We start from the raw sequence: 23,042 nt of genomic DNA, 5'->3' as shown, positions 1-23,042 counted from the left end.
ACACTTTCATATGATATAATTTTACTTGCATGATTGTCATCTATTTGTTGAGGGAGATCATCCTGCAAGACATAACTTTCAGCATTTTTAGCCCAAATTTTGGTCAATGGCAAATGAGTCTAGTGTGTATGACTGACATTACTTACTGTAGCTTACAGGATTTTTTAGATACCTATTTAGATTATTATTCAGATAGGAAAATAGCTGTAAGATACAGCCATATTCAGGTATGCTCTAGCCAACAAAAAGGATAAGGAAAAAGTTTACCTTACTCAGTTCAGCATAAGCAGGCTTCTCATTCAATGTTTGTTACTGATTTATCTGCTGCTTTTTTTTTTCATTCTTTCTTTCTGGGAGGGGTGAGAAAATAATTTGCAGGATGGATGAGCATGAGATGGGTTAATAGGGAGTGAGACCTGGTAGGTGTAGGGTTGTGTGAGAGCAGAGATTTTAGGCAATGAAACACAGACTTAGGAATATATTTGATGAGTTTTGTTTTCATGCGTGCTCTTACAGCTTCGATGATGTCAAATAATGTTTGAAGCCTTTAGGAGAATACTACTGTCGCACTTTTTTTCCAATTCAATTTCTGTGGTCACTAGTTTTGGCCGTGAGAGTATAGAGATTGCTCCACTATATTATGTGTGTTTCTGATGTGGGCGATGTTGGTAACGAAATCCGTGTGGCTGTGCGAGGAAAATGCTGACCTTCCCTATGAGTCATCCCAGGTTGTTAACAGTTATGGATGCCTTGAAAGTCACAATGCCAATGAAATATGAGTATTTTAAAGGCATAATTTACCATTTGCAGATGATGCAAAAATCCAGCATTAGTGCTTTAAAATAGTTACAAAATGTGAGTTAGGGATGGAAACAACCACTGTAAAAATTTGAATCCATATAGTCGATATTTATAAGTATTGTTAAATACACAAAATGTGAACAATAGTTATAATAAAAATGTTTCTGGACTAAACTGTGTACAGTTATGGTTTATTGAGAAAATTACTGAGATATCTGTTTACATTTGAGACTTCATTGCAAAAATTTTACTTGGTAGGATGTTTTGTGATACAACAGACCTACACATATGCATCAAATGTGATATCTTGAAAGTTTTTTTTTAAATCACTGCTACCAAAGGTACACAGGACCTGTAGTCGTCACATACCAGCAACATTTTATCTTTTTTCTTTTTTTAGTGCGGCATGTGTTTGCAAGTAAAGGACTGCTACCTTCAACCTGGTGCGACATTGTCTACATGTTCTTTTTCCCTTTCAGAGGTTCCTCCTCCCCTTGCGTTAATTTATTGCTGTTATCGAGAAGAGGAAGTTGGGAGGGATATGGAATCTCGCCAGAGCGAAAAAACATATTATATTTTGGCTGAGCGGTCTCCTCTTATGGTTGCACTATGTCTAGTATTCTGAATGAGGCAAACTGTGGTACATATACATGTACAGTACAGTATTGCTGTCTGCACTTTACTACATTCTGGCATTATATGAAAACATAATGGTTTTAATACTTAAGTACTCAGTAAAAAGATATGTTTCTTTCCATAGTTGATTTGTCCAATATAAGTTATTCCATGTGGCCGTTAATAAAGTAATTATACTTTTAAATGAGGCAACCTCAAGACAAATGGCTATATTTAAAAGTTCCTTATCTTATAATGAGCCTTAAAGGACAAGTTCACCTTCAGAGACATGTGGATTGAGTAAATGCAGGAATATCAATAGAACACATCAGCAATAGTTTGAAGAAAATCTGCTGAGTCACTGCTGGATGAGAAGACTACTACACCTTGTGACGTCACATGTGTACAACGATATAAAGAAAGTATAAGGAAAATTCCAAGATATTTTCACTTTTCTCGCATAATAAAAGATCGCTTGACTTCCCTCTTTCAGAAGGCAGGGGAAATAATATTACCCTTAACATACGTCGGTGACAAATCGAGGAAATTTGCACCTTTTTCAAAAAGTACAAATTTGTGAAATTCTCTTTATATTTTCCTTATATCGTTGTACGCATGTGACATCATACACTCTAGTAGTCTTCTCATCCAGCAGTGACTGTGCAGATACTTAAAAAATTCATAACTTTTGAACAGATTGTCCGATTTTCCCCAAACTTTTACTGATGTGCTCTACAAATGTTGCTGCATTCACTCAATCCACATGTATGAAGGTGGACTTGTCCTTTAAGAATATATACCCCATGCCAGATGAAGTGTTGTTTCATATTCTTGAATACACGGGTGTGTGGGGATGACAAACTTTTCAATTCCAGATCTGTATCTTGAATATCAATCAACCAAATATCAACATTGGTTTCAAAGACTTGGTACACCTGTAGTTTGGGGATTTTATGGGTGGTCCAACCGAATTGATGTACATTTGCTGCCTGACAGGGTACTTTCGAAAACCAGAAATAGCAACAGTCAGCGAATATTTGCATTGGAGCGTACGCTCATCAGTAATGATCGACTCCAGTCAAGATAAAGGGAATTAAGCTGTTTCATTACCAGTCTTTAGCAAACCTATATTTGCACATAACAATGTCAACAGCATATTATGATAGATGACTTGAAACAAGAAAGTGAGCAAAGAGTTAAAGGGGCATTCCAGGTGATTTTCATAATTTCACATCATGTAGTACATAAATCAACAGCTCCATGCATAGATTAATTAGTGGAATTTATTGTGGTCCTTGAGCAGAGCAACCAATACTCTGAAAAATCTTAAACAAATTACACTGAACAATGTTGATGACATTGTAGGAGCCTCACATATTTCAGAAATGTAGCAGTATACATGTAGTTCCATCACAATACTGCTTTGCTTAACAAGTTCCCCTATGTAGAATCTATGCATGCCCTCTTGTTTTGCTTCCTTGAGCCCAAACTCATGCATTCTTATGGTAAGGCTGCCATGTCATCATCCTTGTTCATTGCAATTTGATATACATTTTGAAAACATTCTTATTCCTTATCCCAATCACTATAAATTCTGAAACTCTGAAACTAATTTATAGTTGTTTAAATGTAAAAGGAAGAGGTAAATTTCAAACCCAGTGCATTCTAATGTTAGTTATCATGAATGAACAAAATGAGGGTGGTTTTACTGGAGATAGATGTTCCTTCTGATGAGGTGATAGTGCTTAGGAACATGTTTCAGATTAAATCCTGCTTTGTTGTTTTACTACTAACCAGGATTTCATGTTGTATTGTCTTTTTCTTAAAGCATCCCAGATTGGATTACATCATGAGGAAGTTTTTAGAGGGGCTTTTGTTACTGACTCTAGTCTGAATGGACATAGTGGAACACAGGTTGAGGTTTTCCTCATGCTCGTGTGCCGTGAAATTTCCTTGTTCCTGAGAAAACTTTTTTCGCCAGGTATCCCTCCAGTGTTGTAGTCTGTGGATGTACCAATATTGTGAGCCTTAGGTTCAGGATGTGATACCGTTCAGAAGAATTTTAATGATGGATTGATGAGTTGATGTGTCAAGTTCTTGGGCAGCATTGGGTTCACTGTATGCGAAGTGATTGGAAGTGCACAGGAATATTTTATTTCATTTCCTTTTTGCAAGGATGCCAGAGAAAAAAAATTGATTGAAATCATGGAACTGCCCACACAGAGATGTGATAACTTTTCTCAGTGATGTTCTTGGTTGAGAGGAGCTAATGGTAGCATCTCAACCTTACACTGTCATTCCTTGTGTTGCCTGGCTTCGAGGTTCATGGATTATTCACTGCTATGATGAATGTAAGGTTCATCTAAGCAGAGGAGAGCTATAGATGTCAAATCATGGATTCCAGATGTATTGTACTAAGCTAGCAAGAAGGCGTCATGGAGTGTGTCTTATGACCTCCTGATAGCTATGGTGTCTTCTGTTGAAGAGATCCGTGTATTGAGACACTGATTGCGATATGTTTAACTGTTTCAGCAAAGACTCGTTAATCAAAGGTTGGACTGAGAAGCCATGTATGTATGACTGCTCCCAAAAAGACTTGTCAATATGAACTTCTCATGCGTAATTTCCCCTAGCAGGCACAGTCAGGTAAGGCTTGAAGTCTACCATTTGCATTTGACATCGGTGATCATTGTGTTTTATTTCAACTCATGGAAAGAGTGAGTCCCTGAAGGCACATGTACTTTTTGAGCTGTGCAGTGCTGTCGCTCAAAGCAATTCATTTTGATATTTATTTATTTTTCTGTGTTTTGATAGGTAAAATGATTTTGTCTTTGTCATGACTCCAGTAGAGGTTCAAATAAAATTGTTGTCATTAGAAAAGCATTATGAGTACAATTTTATGTTTTCATGAATTCTCTTTAAAGTACTCCCCCCCCCATTGATTCACACTCAAAAACTGCAAGAGAATGATTTCATTTATTTCCTGAACTAAACCACAGGATGTCATCAGCTGAAAGGTTTAAAATGTTACTGTGATTCCAAATCCTCTCTTTCTCACTAATTTTGGTGGAAATTGGGAAGACCTTGACATAGGAAGAGAAAAGCTTTTTGAAAGTTTCCGTGAATATGTTTGAAATTAATATTAAAGGTACTAGCCCACATTTGCAAACCCACGAAAATCAAAACTGCATAAAACAGGTCCAATATGACTTCAAGTACAAGTTATAACAGTAACATACCTCACCTGTTGCTCTTTGTCTATACCATTCGATAAAGAGAGAGAAAATCATCGTTTTAGAATCAATTTTCAAACCGGGTCAACCCGACCCAAAATCGAATTACGAGCGCGGGCTAGCTACGTACATGTAACATACACATGTATCGCATGCATGTAGTATGTACGTGGACCGGAGCTAGCGAGCGTTACACGCATACATACGGTGCATTTTCATTCATTTTTATGAAAGTAATGGACTAATTGGAACGAAATTTTGCACAGGTGTTACTGCAATCATACCCAAACTCCATGCTAACTATGAGACCAATTGCTGCAGGTTTACAAATGTGGGCTAATACCTTTAAAGAAAAAAATCATTGGACATTGTCATTCTTGTCCACAAGCACGATTGAGAAATCACACTTTTCATATTGCAATTGTGTACCGAGAATTGAGCAAAACAGTTGCTTTTTTAAGTACCTGATCCATGATCAGCCAAACACAATTTGAGAAATGTTTGTTTTGAAAATGCAATTCAAGTTTAGAGTCATAACAAGATTCATGAAAGTTACTTGATCAACTTGAATGTGTCTCTACACACACACACACATTAACAAACAGGTTGCTTTTACAAGTTAGAAACCTCACCACATGACGTACTGCAAAGCATGTTATGTGGGGTTATGAATGTATCAGTAGTTCTATGGAGTGTTCACTTTTTAGTGGACTCCCTTTGTATGTCCCCTTTGTGCCCTTATTTGGGAATGTAGCAAAAATGGAGTGCATATAATACTGAACAGCAGTGCATATTGACCCTGGTAATTACAAGGTTACAAATGAGTACGAGCGATCCAAAGAACGGCATACTCCTCCACTTGGCTACTGGCCAGTTACGTTTCAAGAGTTGCGTTTGTGGGTATATGTATGTCGCGATCACGTTTTTCGCAATCCTGCACAGGGGCCCTCAATTGATGCCCACGTGTGTAGGAGAGCCTTCAAAATATCACATGTATGTACCTCAAACCGATGGCCGTTTTATTGAGGAGGAGCCCTCAAACAATTGCTGCGAAGTGACGATGAATCCCCCTGGTCTATCAGAGCTCAGGGGGTGTTTGGATGAGTCAGTGTGTAGAAAGGAAACCAGCCAGGGTGTTAAGGTGACCCCTCGTTCACCTGTTACTGGTCTGACATTTGTGGTTTGGAAAAACCAAACAGTCACCTCATCATCATCTCTTGACACATTTGTATGCTTGTACCTGGTTCTCTATTCTTCTCTATCCCCCCTTTTTTCCCATTTTCACACTATGCCCCATTTTCGTTTCCTTATTTTCTCATCTTATCTCTTCTTCAAAGTATGCTTAACAACAGTATACATGTATGTCTATTAACTTATACAAACGCTATAATAACTCTGTCTTCATTATCTTAGTACAAAAGTTTGTCTGTGTGAAGCATGTACAGGTAATATGACCCACATAGGAATGTTTCAATTGACATCCCCCCCCCCCCCCCCCCCGTCTATATCACATTTAGCGTCATTTTCATATTTTTTTCATTTTACATTTTTATTCATTCTACTTTTTTTTTTAATGAGGCAGTAACAGTAACATCATATGTTAATTGTGCACATACATCTGTTGACTTTGTCTTTTTCTAAAGCTCAAAGTTTTGCCAGTGTGAAATATGAAGTGATGGTATGACCTCTGTGTAGAAATTTGGTGGTTTGATATGGAGGCTGAAGTTTGGTATGTTCGATGTCTCATTAGGAAGTGATAATTCATTTTGACCAGACTTGCAGGTGTTGCTTCCTTCCTTTTATCAGGGCAAATGAATCAGAAAAAAAAAAGGAGTTTATCTGGGTTGTTTTCTTGTTTTTTTCAGAGGTACAATTGTGAGACTGCATATCGGGAAAGGGAAGATTTTTTTGTATAGCAATGTCTGTCTGGGGATGTATCAGCAGATTTGGTGAAAATCAGTGACAAAGGCAGCATGTAAGGACACACAGAGGATCTAGACAAATTCAAAAGCTTTTAGGCAAAATCCTGAAGTAAGAGCTTTCTCTTCTTTGCATGAAATAAAAAAAGATACTTACCAATATCATATGATGACAGAGATTAGACATAAGGAGAAAAAAAACTTTTTATGGAAAAATTTGGTTTTCAGAGGGAGTACGTTATAATCTTTATGAACAAACATAAATATTGAATATTACTAAGACATTTACAGTTTTGTTCATGAATATATTATCATTTACACTGGTCCATCTATGCAACTTTCTAATAGATCTGTATTTTCTCTGCGTTATATCGTTCTGAAAGATTTCAGGGGTGGACAGTCGTATCTCTCAAGATACATTTCATTCTCGAAACATGACGGGTCCTTTAATTCTTGTTTTGGGGTGATGACATGACGGGTGATGATTGAATTGCCTGCGTAGACTATTGCGGTGGCTCTCCTTAACACAGTCGGGTCTTGTAGGAAATTGTCGTCATCAGTACAAATGGGCGGCCTACAATTTCAGAGATTTTTCAAAGTGATGTAATTGATTCGGGCATTGTGTAATGTCTAAATTTGTCTCCTCTGTCATGACTAGTATGTAAGGCATGAGGATGCTCTGATTTTTGAGGATGTCATTAATTTGTTCATGTGGAACATGGGATATGAGGTAGAAAATATTGGACAGTTTCGTTCTTGAAACGGAAAAGTTGTGGTTCATGTTAAACATGGGGGATGTTCATTTGTCTGATGCCAAGGTGTACTGTAATCCAGTGTAGTTTTGTACAAAATGTGCAAGGGTAGGTGGATTCCTGTATTTACTCTTGTTATATTCTCATAATGCTTTCCTCAGAATGGAAACAAACTGAGACGTGTCTGTGCAAAGAATTAAAGACAGTACAATGAAGGATTCATTCTCGAGACATGGATTTCTTGCGGTGTGTTGTTTAGAGTGTGAAGATAGTGCTGTAGGAGACTCCTGAGAACAATTCAGTTGTATCCAGCTACTTATTTTCCTTTCCTATGAAAGTATACTAGAGAAGCACTCTGAGAGCGCAGACCTCCGCCAAGCATGAAGCTTATTTCCACCACTACACTGATCTTGTTCTTCCATAGACATATCATACGTACACACAACATCGGTGCTAAAAGTCACCAGATTTTCAAATATAGAAGCCTTTGTTACGTCATAAGCCTTCAGCTGCACGGCGCGCCTCGCCCCAGCAGAAACTAGAGCACGCACTTTAGTGCGCGCAGGCAAACCTCAAATACGCGCAGCCTGAACTCCCAAGTTCATTCGACCCTACCTGCCAAAACATAAAAAATCCTTCATAAATTCCCCAGAAATTCTCGGATCACTACCAAGAGTTAATCGTTTGTTACTTGTGTCATTCTCAACCTTTCCTGCAAGTTTCATCCCAATCCGATAACTACTTTTTGAGTTATTTTGCACACAGACAAACGAACGAACGAACGAACGAACGAACTAACAAACAAACCAACGGTAACGAAAACATAACCTCCCCCCTTGGCTTAGGTATTTATATTTAACAGCTATTTTTTATTCATTTATTTATTTTTTTTTGACATACCTTCATCTTATCACACCAGGCACATGTAGGACCAAGCAACTCAAATAAAAAGAAAAAAAAAAACCCAAACAAACATTGAAGCATTGTCAAAAATCAAATGTCTTGAAAGGGAAATCCCATCCAAATATTCTGTTGTTTTAAATATGAAAACAGAAAAATTAGGGAAGAAGATCAATGAAGATGTGGGAGAAAAAACATCAGACATAAAGAAAGAGTTATGAATTATACAAGTTTGGAGGGTATGAATAGTTGACAATTATACAATGTGTAAAAATGTACAAGTAGGTATTGAGCAGTTCTCCATTCAGTTTGTACACAAAAATGTACCAATTTTCATTTTTCTCAAATATTTGGGCATAGACAGAACTTAATATGCTGAGGAGGACATACAAAAACATATTATTCCCGATACAAATTGTACATACCTACCAAGAACAGGTTTCAAGACAATTTTTTTTTTTTTTTTGGGGGGGGCAAAAATGGAAATTGGTATTTTTTTGTGTACAAACTGAATGGAGATCTGCTCAACATGTACATCACACAGAAATGCCAATTTGTCTTAAACTAGAAACTTTTTCACTTTATAGCTTTTTTGTGGGGGGAGGTTATGTTTTCGTTACCGTTGGTTTGTTTGTTAGTTCGTTCGTTCGTTCGTTCGTTCGTTTGTCTGTGTGCAAAATAACTCAAAAAGTAGTTATCGGATTGAGATGAAACTTGCAGGAAAGGTTGAGAATGACACAAGTAACAAATGATTAACTCTTGGTAGTGATCTGAGAATTTCTAGGGAATTTATGAAGGATTTTTTATGTTTTGGCAGGTAGGGTCAATGAACTTGGGAGTTCAAGCTGCGCGTATTTGAGGTTTGCCTGCGCGCACTAAAGTGCGTGCTCTAGTTTCTGCTGGGGCGAGGCGCGCCGTGCGTGTTTTTTTCTCAAACTTTCACTAACCTACTTCTCTGATTTTTCTGTTATTGTACAAAGCAACATGATATTAGGATGAAATTTTTTTCTGAGAGGTGCAAGAGTTTGTTTATAGTAAGATACTGTATATTGTGAGTATAACAAAACCTATGCATATAACTGGATATTTACATGCACAAATAACAGTATGAAATTAAAGACATAGTAGATTTAGCACTGCTTCGTATCATGTTTGGAAAATTAGACCATAATAGAATTATTTGTCAGTTAGCATCATAGTTATGATGAACGGAGTAAATCTGGAATACCTACCTTAACATTCCATTTGACGTAAATGCTTGGATGAACGTTGCCTATGACAGACATCTACTGTCATGACATTAGTTTGGAAGAATATCATGAAGAAAGCCACGATCTGACCTTGAAGGCTCTCTTCTTCATCTGTGCAATTTCCTCCTCACATTTACCCAACCTTGTTACCGTGGCAACGCTCGCAGTTCTTGCCTCCCGAGGGGGGTGTGCAAACCCCAGTGCTGTACACCCACTGCGTGGTGTCAAAATGCTCACGCAGGACAATGTGGGTGTCAAAATGCTCACGCAGGACAATGATGTTGTCAGATTCGTTTTATCGTGATCTTGACGACATCCGGGCGGCCTCCTCAAGTATGCCCCCAGTGGTCGCAAGGAGTAAATCTCTATTCATTGGGGTGCCAAGTTGGAGGAAAGGGGAACAGAAGGAAGATTTGCAGAACTTCACCAAGCCCCACTGCAAAATCTCTGTTGGAAAAAAACCACAAATAACCTTCAATGCTTGGATGGTGCAGTGAACTTCCTTTTTGGCATTCGTTTATCGATTGAAAGACAAATTCTTCCTTCTTTTTCTTTGTTGCTGAAACCATCTGCAAGGAAGAAAAGTAACACACTGGGTGCGAGATACGAGTACTGTATATGGCAAATATTTTGCAAGGTTTTTATTTTTGCAAAGTTCACGAATCAGGTGCTATTCGCGAATTTAAAACCCGCGAAAATATAGCCCCTTTTCCTGATATGAATGTGACGTGCATGTATACATTTCTCCGTTCAGTACTGTACTCCACGATCGCGAATTTAACCACTCGTGATATTGTCGGGGAAAACCCGATTCGTGAAAATTTAGACTCGCTAAATATATGGCATATACAGAGTATCAAACAATGTTTATCTTGGTTATAATGAGTATGTATACAGGTAAATAATTTGTTTTATATATGTATTTCTGTGTACACACTAAAAATGTGATTGTGTATATGCTAACAGTGTGATGTTTTGCTTAACACAGGGATAAAAACAAATATATCAGTTTTTTATCAAAACTTGTCATTTGTGTTTATTGGTTTTTTTTTTTTTCAAATTCACTCTAGGCAACTGAGGATATTTCAGCTGCAGCTTGATGCAATGCAGTGCCTGTTTGACGTACAACTCCCATCAAACAAGAAATTCACCCTGCAAGAAGTGGTAAGAGCTCCCAATATTAAAGGTTTTCCCCATTTTTTGCTTATTCTTCAAGCTGAACACTTATTACAACCTGCAGTGGTTCACATATTGCTGTATCCTTTAAGTTTACTCAAATCACCATAAGGTCCTTATCAAAACACTAATTTTTCTCAAAATGCCACAAGAAATCAAAATAAGCTGCTCTTTTCATTGGTGTAGATGCATGCACAGTGTTGTTAAGATTTTTACCACACTGTCAATATATTAGTAACAAAGCTCAAGACTTACTGTAAAACCAGAAACATTCGCAGCATTAAACTTTTGTGAATCGATGACCATGAAAAAAAGCACATAGTAGACAAAAACTTTCACACACATTTTGGTTCCTCACAAAAGTTTCATGTATGCAAAAATTTCTGGTTTTACAGTATTAAGCAGAGAGTTATTATTTTTTTTTGTAGGAATCACAATTTATTTCAAAACTTTTGGTATAAAAGATGTATGATGTATTTGGCTCATCTCCTCTTCAAATTTCACTATAGTCTTAAATCTAATGATACTTATTTGAGTAGTTGGTGTCTTTTAGAAGGTGATATCTTTCAGTAGTGCAAAATGCTTTGTAAATATTATGATAATAGTTTCAGTGTTACTGACATGCATTGCACATATCATAACACAAGTTCTGTTGTAATGGAAGCATGTGCACTTTCCACTATCATATATGAAGTAGTGTGTAGTTGAAGATTAGAAAACAAACATTTGTATTTGAAAATCTCAGTAGCAAATCATGTGGATATTTTGATGATCCCATTTTATTACTAGCCGGAGTACGAGAGCAGCCCAGAAAATCTCTACAAGCGCTTTGCGGAATGTGAGAAACAGGTCAAGAGCTTGGAGTCAAAGGTTAGTCTTTCAGTTAAGGTTAAAGGTAATCAAATTAGTTTTCAAACTGTTGACATGAATATGCAAATAGGTACACATTGCCTCCCAATTTCCCAATGATTGTGTACAAAAGAATGATGAAAATTATTTTTTTTTTCTGCCATAAAAGTGTAAAGCATATTGTTGTTCAGGCTGAATAACTTCAAGACAATGATCAGTCAGATATATTAGGATTTGAACTTAAAATTTCAAGATTTTTTATGAACAAACTGTATGGCAAGTTGTGAGGCGATGACATTATCAACTCGCTATTTGCCTATTCATATCGACAGAGACTTTCAAGAACTATTTTTCTGAAAACAAAGGAAGTTTCACAATTTCATATATTCACTAATTTTTAGCCAATTTTGATCAAATTTTCACTGTTATGCTTGTAAGATATTACACTTTTTTTTCAGACTAATTTTTGACTGGTCTGAGGAGTACCCCTTTAAGTTACTGATAGATGTAATGCCATTTCCCTTCCTACCCCAGGTCAAAGCCACGCTGAGTGACCTCCACAAACCAGTAGTGGACAACCGGTCATCACACGCCCCCAGCTTGCCCCTGTCCGAGGGCCACTCCAGAGGTCCAGAGGAGATCGATGGTTATGATGATGACGACTTCGATGAGGATGAACCTGCGACATACATGGCCACACCAGACAGTATGACCTCAGCCATTCGGAGTCACCGGGAGATTCCGACGCGGAATATTCTTCCCACTCCATTTGAGGTGAGGGAAAAGAGAAGAGGAGGGAAAAAGCATTTTGTCTTTACTAATCAGTGGAATGATTTTACCCCAATATTTATATTAGTTTGGGGTGAATCTTAATTGAAGTATGATGTGTTCAGCCATTTAAGACATACAAAGTCAAGAAAAGATATATGTAAACATGCATGTAAATGTATTATGAATAAATGGAAATGGTTTTTGGATGCTCACATAAAGAATTCCACTGTCAAAATGTGAATACACAAACAAAAAAGGTTATACAGTACTCCCTTATCTTGACCAACTCCATCTTGTTTGCTAGCAATGATATTCCACATTTGAAATGAAATACATTGTATCTTTCTAATTGTAGGCATTGTTTTGACGCATTCTTAATTTTGCAAATTATATACCAGTTGACTTGTGAAATTCAGGAAATTAAAAACACTGAAGTAATGGTCTATTGTATGATGCATTCTTGCGCTAATCATAAAGTTTGTGATGTTAGAATGAGTGAGATTATCGTAGCATTTATTGTCCCCGCCGAACGAGTTCGAGCAGGGGACTATGAAACGGGCTCCGTACGTGTGTGTGTCCGTGTGTCCGTCCGTGTGTCCGTCCGTCCGTCCGTGTGTCCGTGTGTGCGTCCGTGTGTGATCAAAATGTTCAAAATGCTACTCCTTCGCCATTTCTAACCCGATTTTGATTCTGTTTGCTTTATATGATAGCACTACATGGGAGCTTTGAAACTTCTATACAGAATTTCAGTTGTGACCTTTGACCTTGACCTTTGACCTATATTGTACATTTTGCTTCAAAATGCTACTCCTTCGCCATTTCTAACCCGATTTTGATTCCGTTTGCCTTATATGATGGCACTAGGTGAGGGCTTAAAAACTTCTACACAGAATTTTGACCTTTGACTTCTTTGACCTTTGACCTTGATTTTTGACCTATATTGTACATTGCCTACAAAATGCTACTCCTTCGCCATTTGTAACCCGATTTTGATTCCGTTTGCTTTATGTGATGGCACTAGGTGAGGGCTTCAAAACTTCTACACAGAATTTTGACCTTTGACTTCTTTGACCTTTGACCTTGATTTTTGACCTGTATTGTACATTTTCCTACCAAATGCTACTCCCTCGCCATTTCTAACCCGATTTCGATTCCGTTTGCTTTATGTGATGGCACTAGGTGAGGGCTTCAAAACTTCTACACAGAATTTTGACCTTTGACTTCTTTGACCTTTGACCTTGATTTTTTTACCTATATTGTACATTGGCTACAAAATGCTACTCCTTCGCCATTTCTAACCCGATTTCGATTCCGTTTGCTTTATGTGATGGCACTAGGTGAGGGCTTCAAAACTTCTACATAGAATTTTGACCTTTGACCTCTTTGACCTTTGACCTTCATCTTTTTACCTATATTGTACATTTTGCTACTGAATGCTACTTCCGGCGGGGACATATATTACGCACCGCGTAATTTCTACTTTTCCTTGTTAAAGATGACATACTAATAGAGCTGACATTGTCATAACTCATGAAATATAGCTAAAAGTTTTCCAGTAGTAATAATAACGAAATTAGGCAAAATTTGATAATTTTGTCCCTCTTCTGTATGGTAAAGAGCCAAGGTGTTAAAAAAAATCATAAAAGAGGTATTTTCAGTCTTACATGTGGCTCTGAGTTACATGTTGTGACTATTGCAAGAATACCAAGCTGGTCATGGTCAACATGACAATTTTTTTGATCCTGTCTTTATTCTGTAACAGGTCAAAGTACTGAATGTTCCCGCACTGACCCATCCGAAGGTCAAGCTGACCGTCGACATGGCAACGGGCCAGCTAGTCGTGGCGAAAATCACTGGGAAGGAGATGAACGAAGAGGTCCAGATGCTGACACATGACAAACGTGAGCATTGCTTTCATCTCAACCGAGATTTCATTTTGAATAGTTCATTTCGTTTCACTTATTTACTGTATTAAAATAATATGAAATTATTACAAAGAAACACATGTTCCAAACAGAAATTATAGTTACAACCATGTGTACACATATCAGTTGGAGTGGTGATTTCATCACCCGCAGAATTCTCCAGCTCTTTTGCAAAGAAAAAATTTGATTGAAATCATGCATTTGGTTGATCTCTTTCCCTGTAAAATTGTCATTGCTAGGTCTTTACATGACTACAGTAGTTTGACACGAAGGATATCTACGTTTCATTTCAATGGATTTCATGTAAGAATCATATATAAGGAAATATAAGTTTTTGTTAAGCTCAGTGGGATACTTGTGAGTTGATGACATCGTAACCATATTGCTAATTTGAATATGTTGCTTTAACTGATAATCATCGATTCAGTAAAACATTAAAATGTTAAAATTAAGTAATTTCATAAACTTTAGGTCTGATTTTGATAAAACCTCAACTTTGCTGTACAACCATACTGAAAACATATTTCTTTCAAAAACATTTTGAATGAGTTAATTGTATGTTTGCATCAAATAGCATCTGGCTATCTTTTTATTTATTCATTTTTTCCCTTAAAGCATGTAGAGATGCAGTAAATGGCAGTGATATGTGCCCTAAGAGGGCTGTATTATCGATATTATGATTATTCTGTTCATCTGATTTTCCTCTTCATTCATTTCAGCCAACTTGAACATGGTGTTAAATTGCACTTGCAGAGTGACATTTAAGCTAACAAAAAACTCATTACATTGTAACATTGCCATGAGTCGCTGGGGGAGGGGACAGAGGGGACAGGCCCTATCTGAAACGAAAATAGAAAAATGATGATTTTGCTTGACAGAAGCTGGAAAGCCTTTCATGAAATCTCCCCTCTGCTCCCCGAAGGGCTGATTAGTCCAGCAGATCATTCCCGATCTGAGTTTTTAGTCATCTCTCTCAGCTGTGAGGGAATATTTGAGTGATTTCGAGGGGATTAGTGGGGGATTAGCGACTGACTGCCAGATCTGGTGTCCCCCCCCCCCCCTTCCCCCCATGTCACTATCAGTGGGTGATAGATCCCCCCTCTGGGTGGGTATTACTGACAGTCGTAACTTTAATTGGCTTTATTATCGCTTTAAAGCTCCACAATGTTTTCGAGGTTAAAGAGACTGTACAGTTCTGGTTGAGGTGAGGATTTAGCTTTTAACTTTTTGCGAGATATTCAGAAACCACTCTATGAGATGTCAAAGAGCATGCAATTTTAAGGGGAATCAAAAGTTTATTTGATGAAAATTGGTTTTGAAATGATGAGATATCAAAAAACAAGGTGAAACAAAGAGATCCTAATGAAAGGCGTGGACTGTCGCCTTTTATTATTATCACTTTTTTTTATATCTCAGCCATTTGAAAACCAATTTTCATCAAATAAACATTGAATCCTTTTTAAGATTACATGCTCTTTCATATTTCAGAAGAGGTTTCTCATAATATCTCACTTAGGAATGTTATAAACATGAATCCTCACCTCAACCAGTACTGTTCAGTCCCTTTAATGAGTAGAGTAAAAACAAACGCAACTGGCGGAGTTAAGATCTGGTATGATGATGACAACTGATAAGAGTTTTGATGAGACTGAGCAAAACTCAAGACTTATCAAATAAGGGACACTTCAAGAACTTTTTAGAGGGATTCATCATTGAGGCAGCTTATCTCAGTTATTTTGAAAGTGGAAAAGTCCAGTTCATGGTCACCTTTTTTCCATTTCAAACGTTGTGAACCCCTTTTGCAAATATCTCAAAATTTTGTATGATTGAGGAATAATGTTTGGCAACACTGTTCTAACAGTAATACACCTCAGACCTTTTTTTTTTTGTAAACAGAAATGAAAAACTAACCCATTGTCACTCAAGAATATGCTCCCCTTTTGTACAGAGAATAACAGTTGGATTTTTTTTTTTTTGTGGGTAAGACTGAATAAATTCACTGGAAATCTATTGTTTCTCCCTCCATCAAAAAGAAGTTTCCTTTCTATCATTGTAAGGAAAGGTCCTAATAGCCCGCCTCTGCAATATACCAACTTATGAAATAAATCTAATTCTCAGGAGTGCAAGATTGACACACAAAGATGTGATTAGTACTAGAGGTCAAATTTCATAAATCTCTGAGAAGTTAGATTGGGGGAATATCCACCTGTATGTCCCGTCGACATCCTCTAGCTCTACTTCCATGGTTATCCTTGTCACAAAATGTTTCTAGTCTTCTAATCCTTTTTGGTGTATTCCCATGTTCTTTCATGATTTTCTCTTTCGTTCCACCATAGTTGCCCAGCTCATAAAGTCGAGGACCAGCAACACCAAGTTGGCAATCAAACTGACCAATGGGAAGAAGAAGGAGTATGCCTTCGAAGATGCCAAGGTGAGAGCCTGGGAAGATGATTTGTTTGTATTTTGTCAGTCACACAATAGACCCATTCACACAAGTACCACTAGTCGCGATTATTTGGGTCATTATTTGAATCATGACTCAAAAAACATTTTATTTTATGCGTGTGGACATACTGATTGTGAATGTCAGTAAGATTCAAGTCACCATCCATGCACCACTAAAAGTATGAAGTTAATAATGATACAGATTTTAAAGTTTTTAAAGTTTAAATTTATTGAAGAATCCAGAGGTTCCGGTACCCTGTGATAAATTTTGTGTGACATGGCATCTGTGCCATACAAGGCAGTGTGTAGATTATTTGTAGTACAGCTATTTTCCCCTTATCCTGCATGATATATTTTATGCTGACACAATTGTCCTTTAGTCACAACAATTTACTAGAAGAGGGACAGTGTCTGACACCTAAAGGTGGCAGATTTACTCCGAGGCCAGTAAGGGGATGATGAGTCAAACAGGATTCAGTTTGGTTTATTTCCCTTTCTCAAATCATATTATTGCACAGTATATTTCTACTGTGTTTACCCACATGCTTGTCTTTATCATTCTTAGATTGAGATTTAAATCCAATTTTCTGTGGTGGATTTGCCTTGAGGTTTGCATCAGATCATTCTAGTATAACAGCTTGTGATACCTGTGTTGACTGTCTGTGTTTCCATAGAAACGGGAGACCTTTTGTCAGATGCTTCAGTACATGAAGATGGTTCACTCTAAGAGTAAAGAGGTCGACCAACTTTCCCTCTTCATTGGAACATGGAACATGGGTGAGTATCCTATAATTCATACACTAGCCAGCTGAGATATTAGTGTTTTATGTGAACTGAATGTAACTGTCATAAGGCTGGCCAGAAAGGTAAGCCTCCCCCCCCCCCAAAAAAAAAAAAAAAAAAAAAAATACAGTCATATTTTTGCATTTTTGCATCAATAACTTCCAATATGAATGAACAGTCTAAATGCTATTTCAGGGTCTTAAAATGTAACATCTGAGCTGTATTTTACAGAAAATCTTATTAAATTTGGTTAAGTGGTCACAGAGAAATATGGATTGTTGTAAAGCATGTCATGGGTCTGACTCTTCCAAGTTAAGCACTTGGATGCTCTTGGAACTGCATATTCATGTGTGAGCACAATGGACAGAACTTGGAGGGTAGGGATTCCTGACATGCTCTACAAAACTCCTCATTTCTCTTTGACCACTGAAGCAAATCGGATGGGGTTTTCTGTAAGATGTGGGTAATATGTTATTGTTTCATACCCTGAAATTGTATTTGGGTTGATTCACTATTTTTAAAGATATCATTACGGAGGGGCCAGTTGTATATATATATATATATATATATATATATTTTTTTTTTTTTTTTTGGGGGGGGGGATCCGGACATACAGTATGTACAAACACAAAATAAGCCCTTTCAAGTTCTTCATAGAAAATGCTGTACTCACACAGACACACTCAAGCACTTTGTGTTATAATTTCATCCCATCTCCATGACAACAGGGGATGCCCCGCCCCCGAACTGCATCACGTCATGGCTGACGTGCCAGGGTGACGGCAAGACGCGGGACAGTCGTCTGGTCTACATGCCGCACGACCTCTACGTCATCGGCACGCAAGAGAGCACGCTGAGCGAGAGGGACTGGCTTACACGCCTCAAGGCAGAGATACAGGGCATCTGCCGCGGTCCTGGGGAAAAGGAATATGTCGTGGTACGTCCACCTTGAAAATCATGCCTCTTGTCTACCTCTATATTTAGCAGAAAATATCTATTGTCATATGTCATAATGAAAACGTTAAAATTCTCATGCATGACCATGACCATGACCATGAAGTAATTTCTGTCTTCTTTTTTTGACTGTGCCTACAAAAAGAAGGAACTATCCTTTGTGGTATAGTTTGAAAATGTGCTACATCTTTCATGGTCGAGCACAAAAAATTACTCGTGCAAAATTTCAATTTTTACAGGAAATAAGAGTAGGATATAGAAATATTTACATTGATGTAGGGCTAGGGGTCAATCAGTTGCAATAGGAGTGAAATTAGACAATCAGATGGGTTTATCTTTCATCAAAATCGGGCCTAAAATGACAGTTACAAAATTACGTTATTTTTTTTTCCACAAAAAACATTGTTACCACTGATCTTTATAGGAGGTATCTGGATATTTCATTGGCCCACTCATGCTGAAAAAACAAGTGAAGCTGCTGCGCCGCCATCTTAACCAGACACACTCTATGAAGATTTACACACATTTTCCAACAGAGATCATCCCCCAGCTCATGTGATGTCATGAGCTCTGTACACAATTTTTAATGTATGGTCGATGTGCCTGGGAAGATGGCGGCGCCGTGGCTTCTAAGCGATTTGCCTATGAGATATCCAGATACAGATTGTACTTTTGTAGAAATCAGTGGTTGTTACCACCAAGTGCATACATACATGTATGTACAAATAGGTTAGATAAAGAAATGATGTCTAGTATTCACAAGTTTCCCATTGACTTACTCACAAATCCTTTCTAAATTTCCATCCCTGATGTAAAATCAAAACCAAGAGGTTGCATTCTTTTGGCACCAAATTTTTGCAATAGAACCCAGCAGTATTGATGTCTTGAGGGAAAGGTTTGTAGTTTCTCAATTATCAACGGAGAACATAATTTCTATGATATTATTTTATACATATATCAATGATTTTGTTGTGAATTCGTGACATCATTACCTCAGGTAATATGCATCGAGGTTGAGGCCAATGTTACTATTTGTTGAAAACATGTGAGACTCAATATTTTCTTGATTTTGAAGAAATGTCTACCATTCTGTGCATCTCGTTATACTTTCTATTTATCAAAGTTAACTTGAACATTGCATGGAAGTGTACGTCAAGTTTGACCAGGATAAAATCAGTAGCCACAACAGTGATGGCCTGAACAAAACCCAATGTGACCCCAAACTGAACTGCAACATTATCTGTTTTGTTCACTTTTTTGTTTCCCAGGTAACATCCTGTTCTTTGTGGGGCATCCGACTAGCAGTACTCGTCAAACCAGAACACCAACACAGAATCAGTCATGTCAGGGAGTCCACTGTCAAGACTGGCATCGCCAATGCTCTTGGTGGGTCAAAGGTCAAATGTAAATGCCAGGGTACTCTAAAGGATCAAAGGTCATATGTTGTCAATTGAGGATACATGAATTAAACTTTGGGGTTTTTTTTTCTGACCTTGCAACATTGCAACAAATCATGAAGTCATGCAGTTGCACTTGTTGTATCATTGGAAGTTTCAATTAACATATCTGTATCAAATAAATCTAGTCATTTAGAGCATTGATATCCACATTCACATCTACAATCTGTATGATTTTGACATTGGTTACATAATTAACATATCTGTATCAAATAAATCTCGTCATTTAGAGCATTGATATCCATATTCACATCTACAATCTGTATGATTTTGACATTGGTTACATAATAAAATGTAGCAAAGTCACAAAGATGACACAAAAAGAAGCATTTCATAATTTCCTTTGAAGATCATGAATTAAACAATTCGTCTCAAAATTTGTTTGAAGTAAACAGTTTTTATCATGTGACATCTTCTGTAACATAATGTGCTGATGTGAAACTGCAAAAAATAAGAATGCTCATCCTTCTGTTCAGTTTTGCACTGCTTACATATCTATGATCGTTTGGGACTGACCCTCTTCAACTTCAAGTTTAATGGGCAATATTTGGCTCAGATTATTTACTCAATATCCACAAATGATTAGGCTATAAATGTATGAACGCAGTGATCAATACATCACACATTGAGGGAAAAAATGTTGAAATATGATACTTTTTTTTTACCTGGTTGGTACAGGCAACAAAGGAGCAGTGGGTGTTTCTTTCTATTTCAATGGTACTTCATTTTGCTTCGTCAACTGCCATCTGACGTCAGGCACGGAGAAATGTCTCAGGTTAGTGAATTGATCAGTGCAGGTGTTTTCCGAAGAAAAGTTTTTCTGTGTTTTAACAAGATGGCAGTGTCTGAGGACAAGATTTATATGTTCCACAGTAGATTTACTGACAATATTATACCCTTTTTATGCCTCTGCCACGAAGTGGTGCCGGAGGCATTATGTTTTCGGGTTGTCCTTCCGTCCGTCCGTCCTTCCGTCCGTCCGTCCTGAATTTTGTGGACAGCGTAACTAAAAAACCTTTCAAGGTACAGTGCTGATCGCGTTAAACTTACCTACGCGTAGAACCGCGCATCGGTAACGCGTACGCAAACACGTTTCAACGCGAACGCACCGACCGGCGGATCTCCTCCGGTTAAATTGTCTAGCGCCATCTACGGCGCCTAAGTGAAAGTATCGCGCGTAACTGCAATGCGATTTTGCGCCGCGCAAAATGTCGCATTGAAACACAATATTAATTTTGCAGTGGAACAGAAGAGAGTGATTCACTTAGTTCTTTACACTCGTAATGTTAAGATCTTTGTGAATAATTGGTGCCTTTTCTTTTCGCTCGCTTTTCAGCCTCTGAGGACGGAATTCACGGCAACAGAAAATAAGTGTCTGGTAATATAGATTGTCCGGGCTCTCAGTTACATAAATGACCTGTTGATTCGTTGTTGTTCTACATCGATTTACAGACGTTTTGCACTTGTTAATTAGCCATTCACTTTGTATATTGCTGTTCCAAACGGTCTACCGAATTTATCCTTCATTATTGATTCTCAAAGTTATGAAAACGAGGTGTCAGAACTGTTTTTATTATGTCCGTCAAGTAAATCGTTACACATCTGTATTTTTTTTTCTAAAACGCAAACAGAAGGAAACTGACCATAGAAATGAATATATTTTATCAGTGGTAAATGAGCAAAGAAAATCGGACACATTCACGATAGAATCCCATTTTCTTTGCTCATTTTCCCGCTAATACATGTTTCCTCAAACGTTGAAACTAACTTGCGGCACCTCCTTTTCATACAAAAAAAAAAAAAGTCTGAAGGAAATAAAGCTGATCTTCTGTCTCACGAAGCGAGGTAAACGCGACAAAATGATTTTTTTAATTTTTTTTTTTTTTTACCTCGCTTCGTGAGACAGGAGATCAGCTTTATTTCCTTCAGTTTCTACACGATGATGAACATCTTCCCGACTAAAAAAAAAGAAGAAGTCAACAATGGAAAAAAAAAATAAGGCTGGTCGTAAAATGTTCTCCAAGTGAAATGATCTATCTCTTGGCTATAACTTCTTAGTTTATTAACTAAACATGACGTTGGAATTCGTTGTATTTTTGTTTTGAACGCGTTGAGTTGAAATTTATCTCGTTTTCTATTTAACAAAATGGTGTTGACGTTTATCTGATTTTTATCGTGTTACGATAATTATGCGATCAATCATTTTTTTTTTTATCATTATTATCTCATTGTTCTCTGTTTCCGGGTGATGTTAATTTCGAAAGGTTTATTATTCCGAGGGTTCGTTATTCCGAAACACGCAAATTGCGAATACCGATAGTTATATTCCTCAGGTCGAAAGTGGAAAAGGCTTGCTTCATTCGAACACAATTTTAGTATGTGATGGCGTTTGTTATTCCGAAGGTCGATTGTCGTTTCGTTAGTCGTTTCGTTGGAGTTTCGTTATTCTAGATTAACAAACCTTCCCTTATTTTCCGGCTAATGAATAGCCGGAATAAGCGAACCTTTGAGATAACGAGCATTCGGAAAACCTTTGAAATAACGAACATTCGGAATAACGAACTGAAAGCGAAAAAAACAATACCTGGAGAAAGCGCTGGAAGCTAACGCCTTCGAACTTCTGATGCCGGGGCAACAGCTATCCAGGAGTGCACGTTCAAACGTTTTACGCCTTCGTCTCACCTTTGTCTGGCAAAGTAGTATTTATTTTTTCGTGTTTACCTCGCTTGGTGAGACAGAAGATCCGCTTTATTTCCTTCAGTTTCTACCACGATGATGAACATCTTCCGACTAAAAAAAAAAAAAGTCAACAATGAAAAAAAAAAAAATAAGGCTGGTCGTAAAAATATTAGCCAAGTGAAATGATTTATTACTTCGCTATAACTACGTAGTTTATTAACATAATATGGCGGTGAAATTCGTTGTATTTTTGTTTTGAACACGTTGAGTTGAAATTTATCTCGTTTTCATTTTTCAACAAATGGTGTTGACATTTATCTGATTTTTATCGTGTTACGATAATTATGCGATCAATCATTCTTTTTTTTTTTTATTATCTCATTGATCTCTGTTTCCGGATGATGTTAATTTCGAAAGGTTTATTATTCCGAGGGTTCGCTATTCCGAAACACGCAAATTGCGAATACCGACAGTTACATTCCTTAGGTCGAAAGTGGAAAAGGCTTGCTTCATTCGAACACAATTTTTGTATG

At 37.4% G+C, this 23,042-nt stretch overlaps 1 protein-coding gene across 1 annotated transcript in view; it reads left to right on the top strand.

The window, feature by feature from the left end:
- Positions 1-23,042, top strand: part of LOC140244550 (phosphatidylinositol 3,4,5-trisphosphate 5-phosphatase 1-like) — a 121,439-nt gene that overhangs the window by 52,012 nt on the left and 46,385 nt on the right. The window contains exons 5-13 of the mRNA XM_072324176.1: positions 10,541-10,634; positions 11,436-11,516; positions 12,030-12,269; positions 14,029-14,167; positions 16,528-16,622; positions 17,311-17,413; positions 18,148-18,356; positions 19,642-19,759; positions 20,509-20,605. Of these exons, the coding sequence (XP_072180277.1) occupies positions 10,541-10,634; positions 11,436-11,516; positions 12,030-12,269; positions 14,029-14,167; positions 16,528-16,622; positions 17,311-17,413; positions 18,148-18,356; positions 19,642-19,759; positions 20,509-20,605 (1,176 nt within the window). The remainder of the gene's footprint in view (positions 1-10,540; positions 10,635-11,435; positions 11,517-12,029; positions 12,270-14,028; positions 14,168-16,527; positions 16,623-17,310; positions 17,414-18,147; positions 18,357-19,641; positions 19,760-20,508; positions 20,606-23,042) is intronic.

Source organism: Diadema setosum, chromosome 21, assembly GCF_964275005.1.
Source record: "Diadema setosum chromosome 21, eeDiaSeto1, whole genome shotgun sequence".
NCBI classification, from domain to species: domain Eukaryota; kingdom Metazoa; phylum Echinodermata; class Echinoidea; order Diadematoida; family Diadematidae; genus Diadema; species Diadema setosum.
Note: the sequence above shows the minus strand (reverse complement) of the source record. Positions and strands in the feature narration are given on the sequence as shown.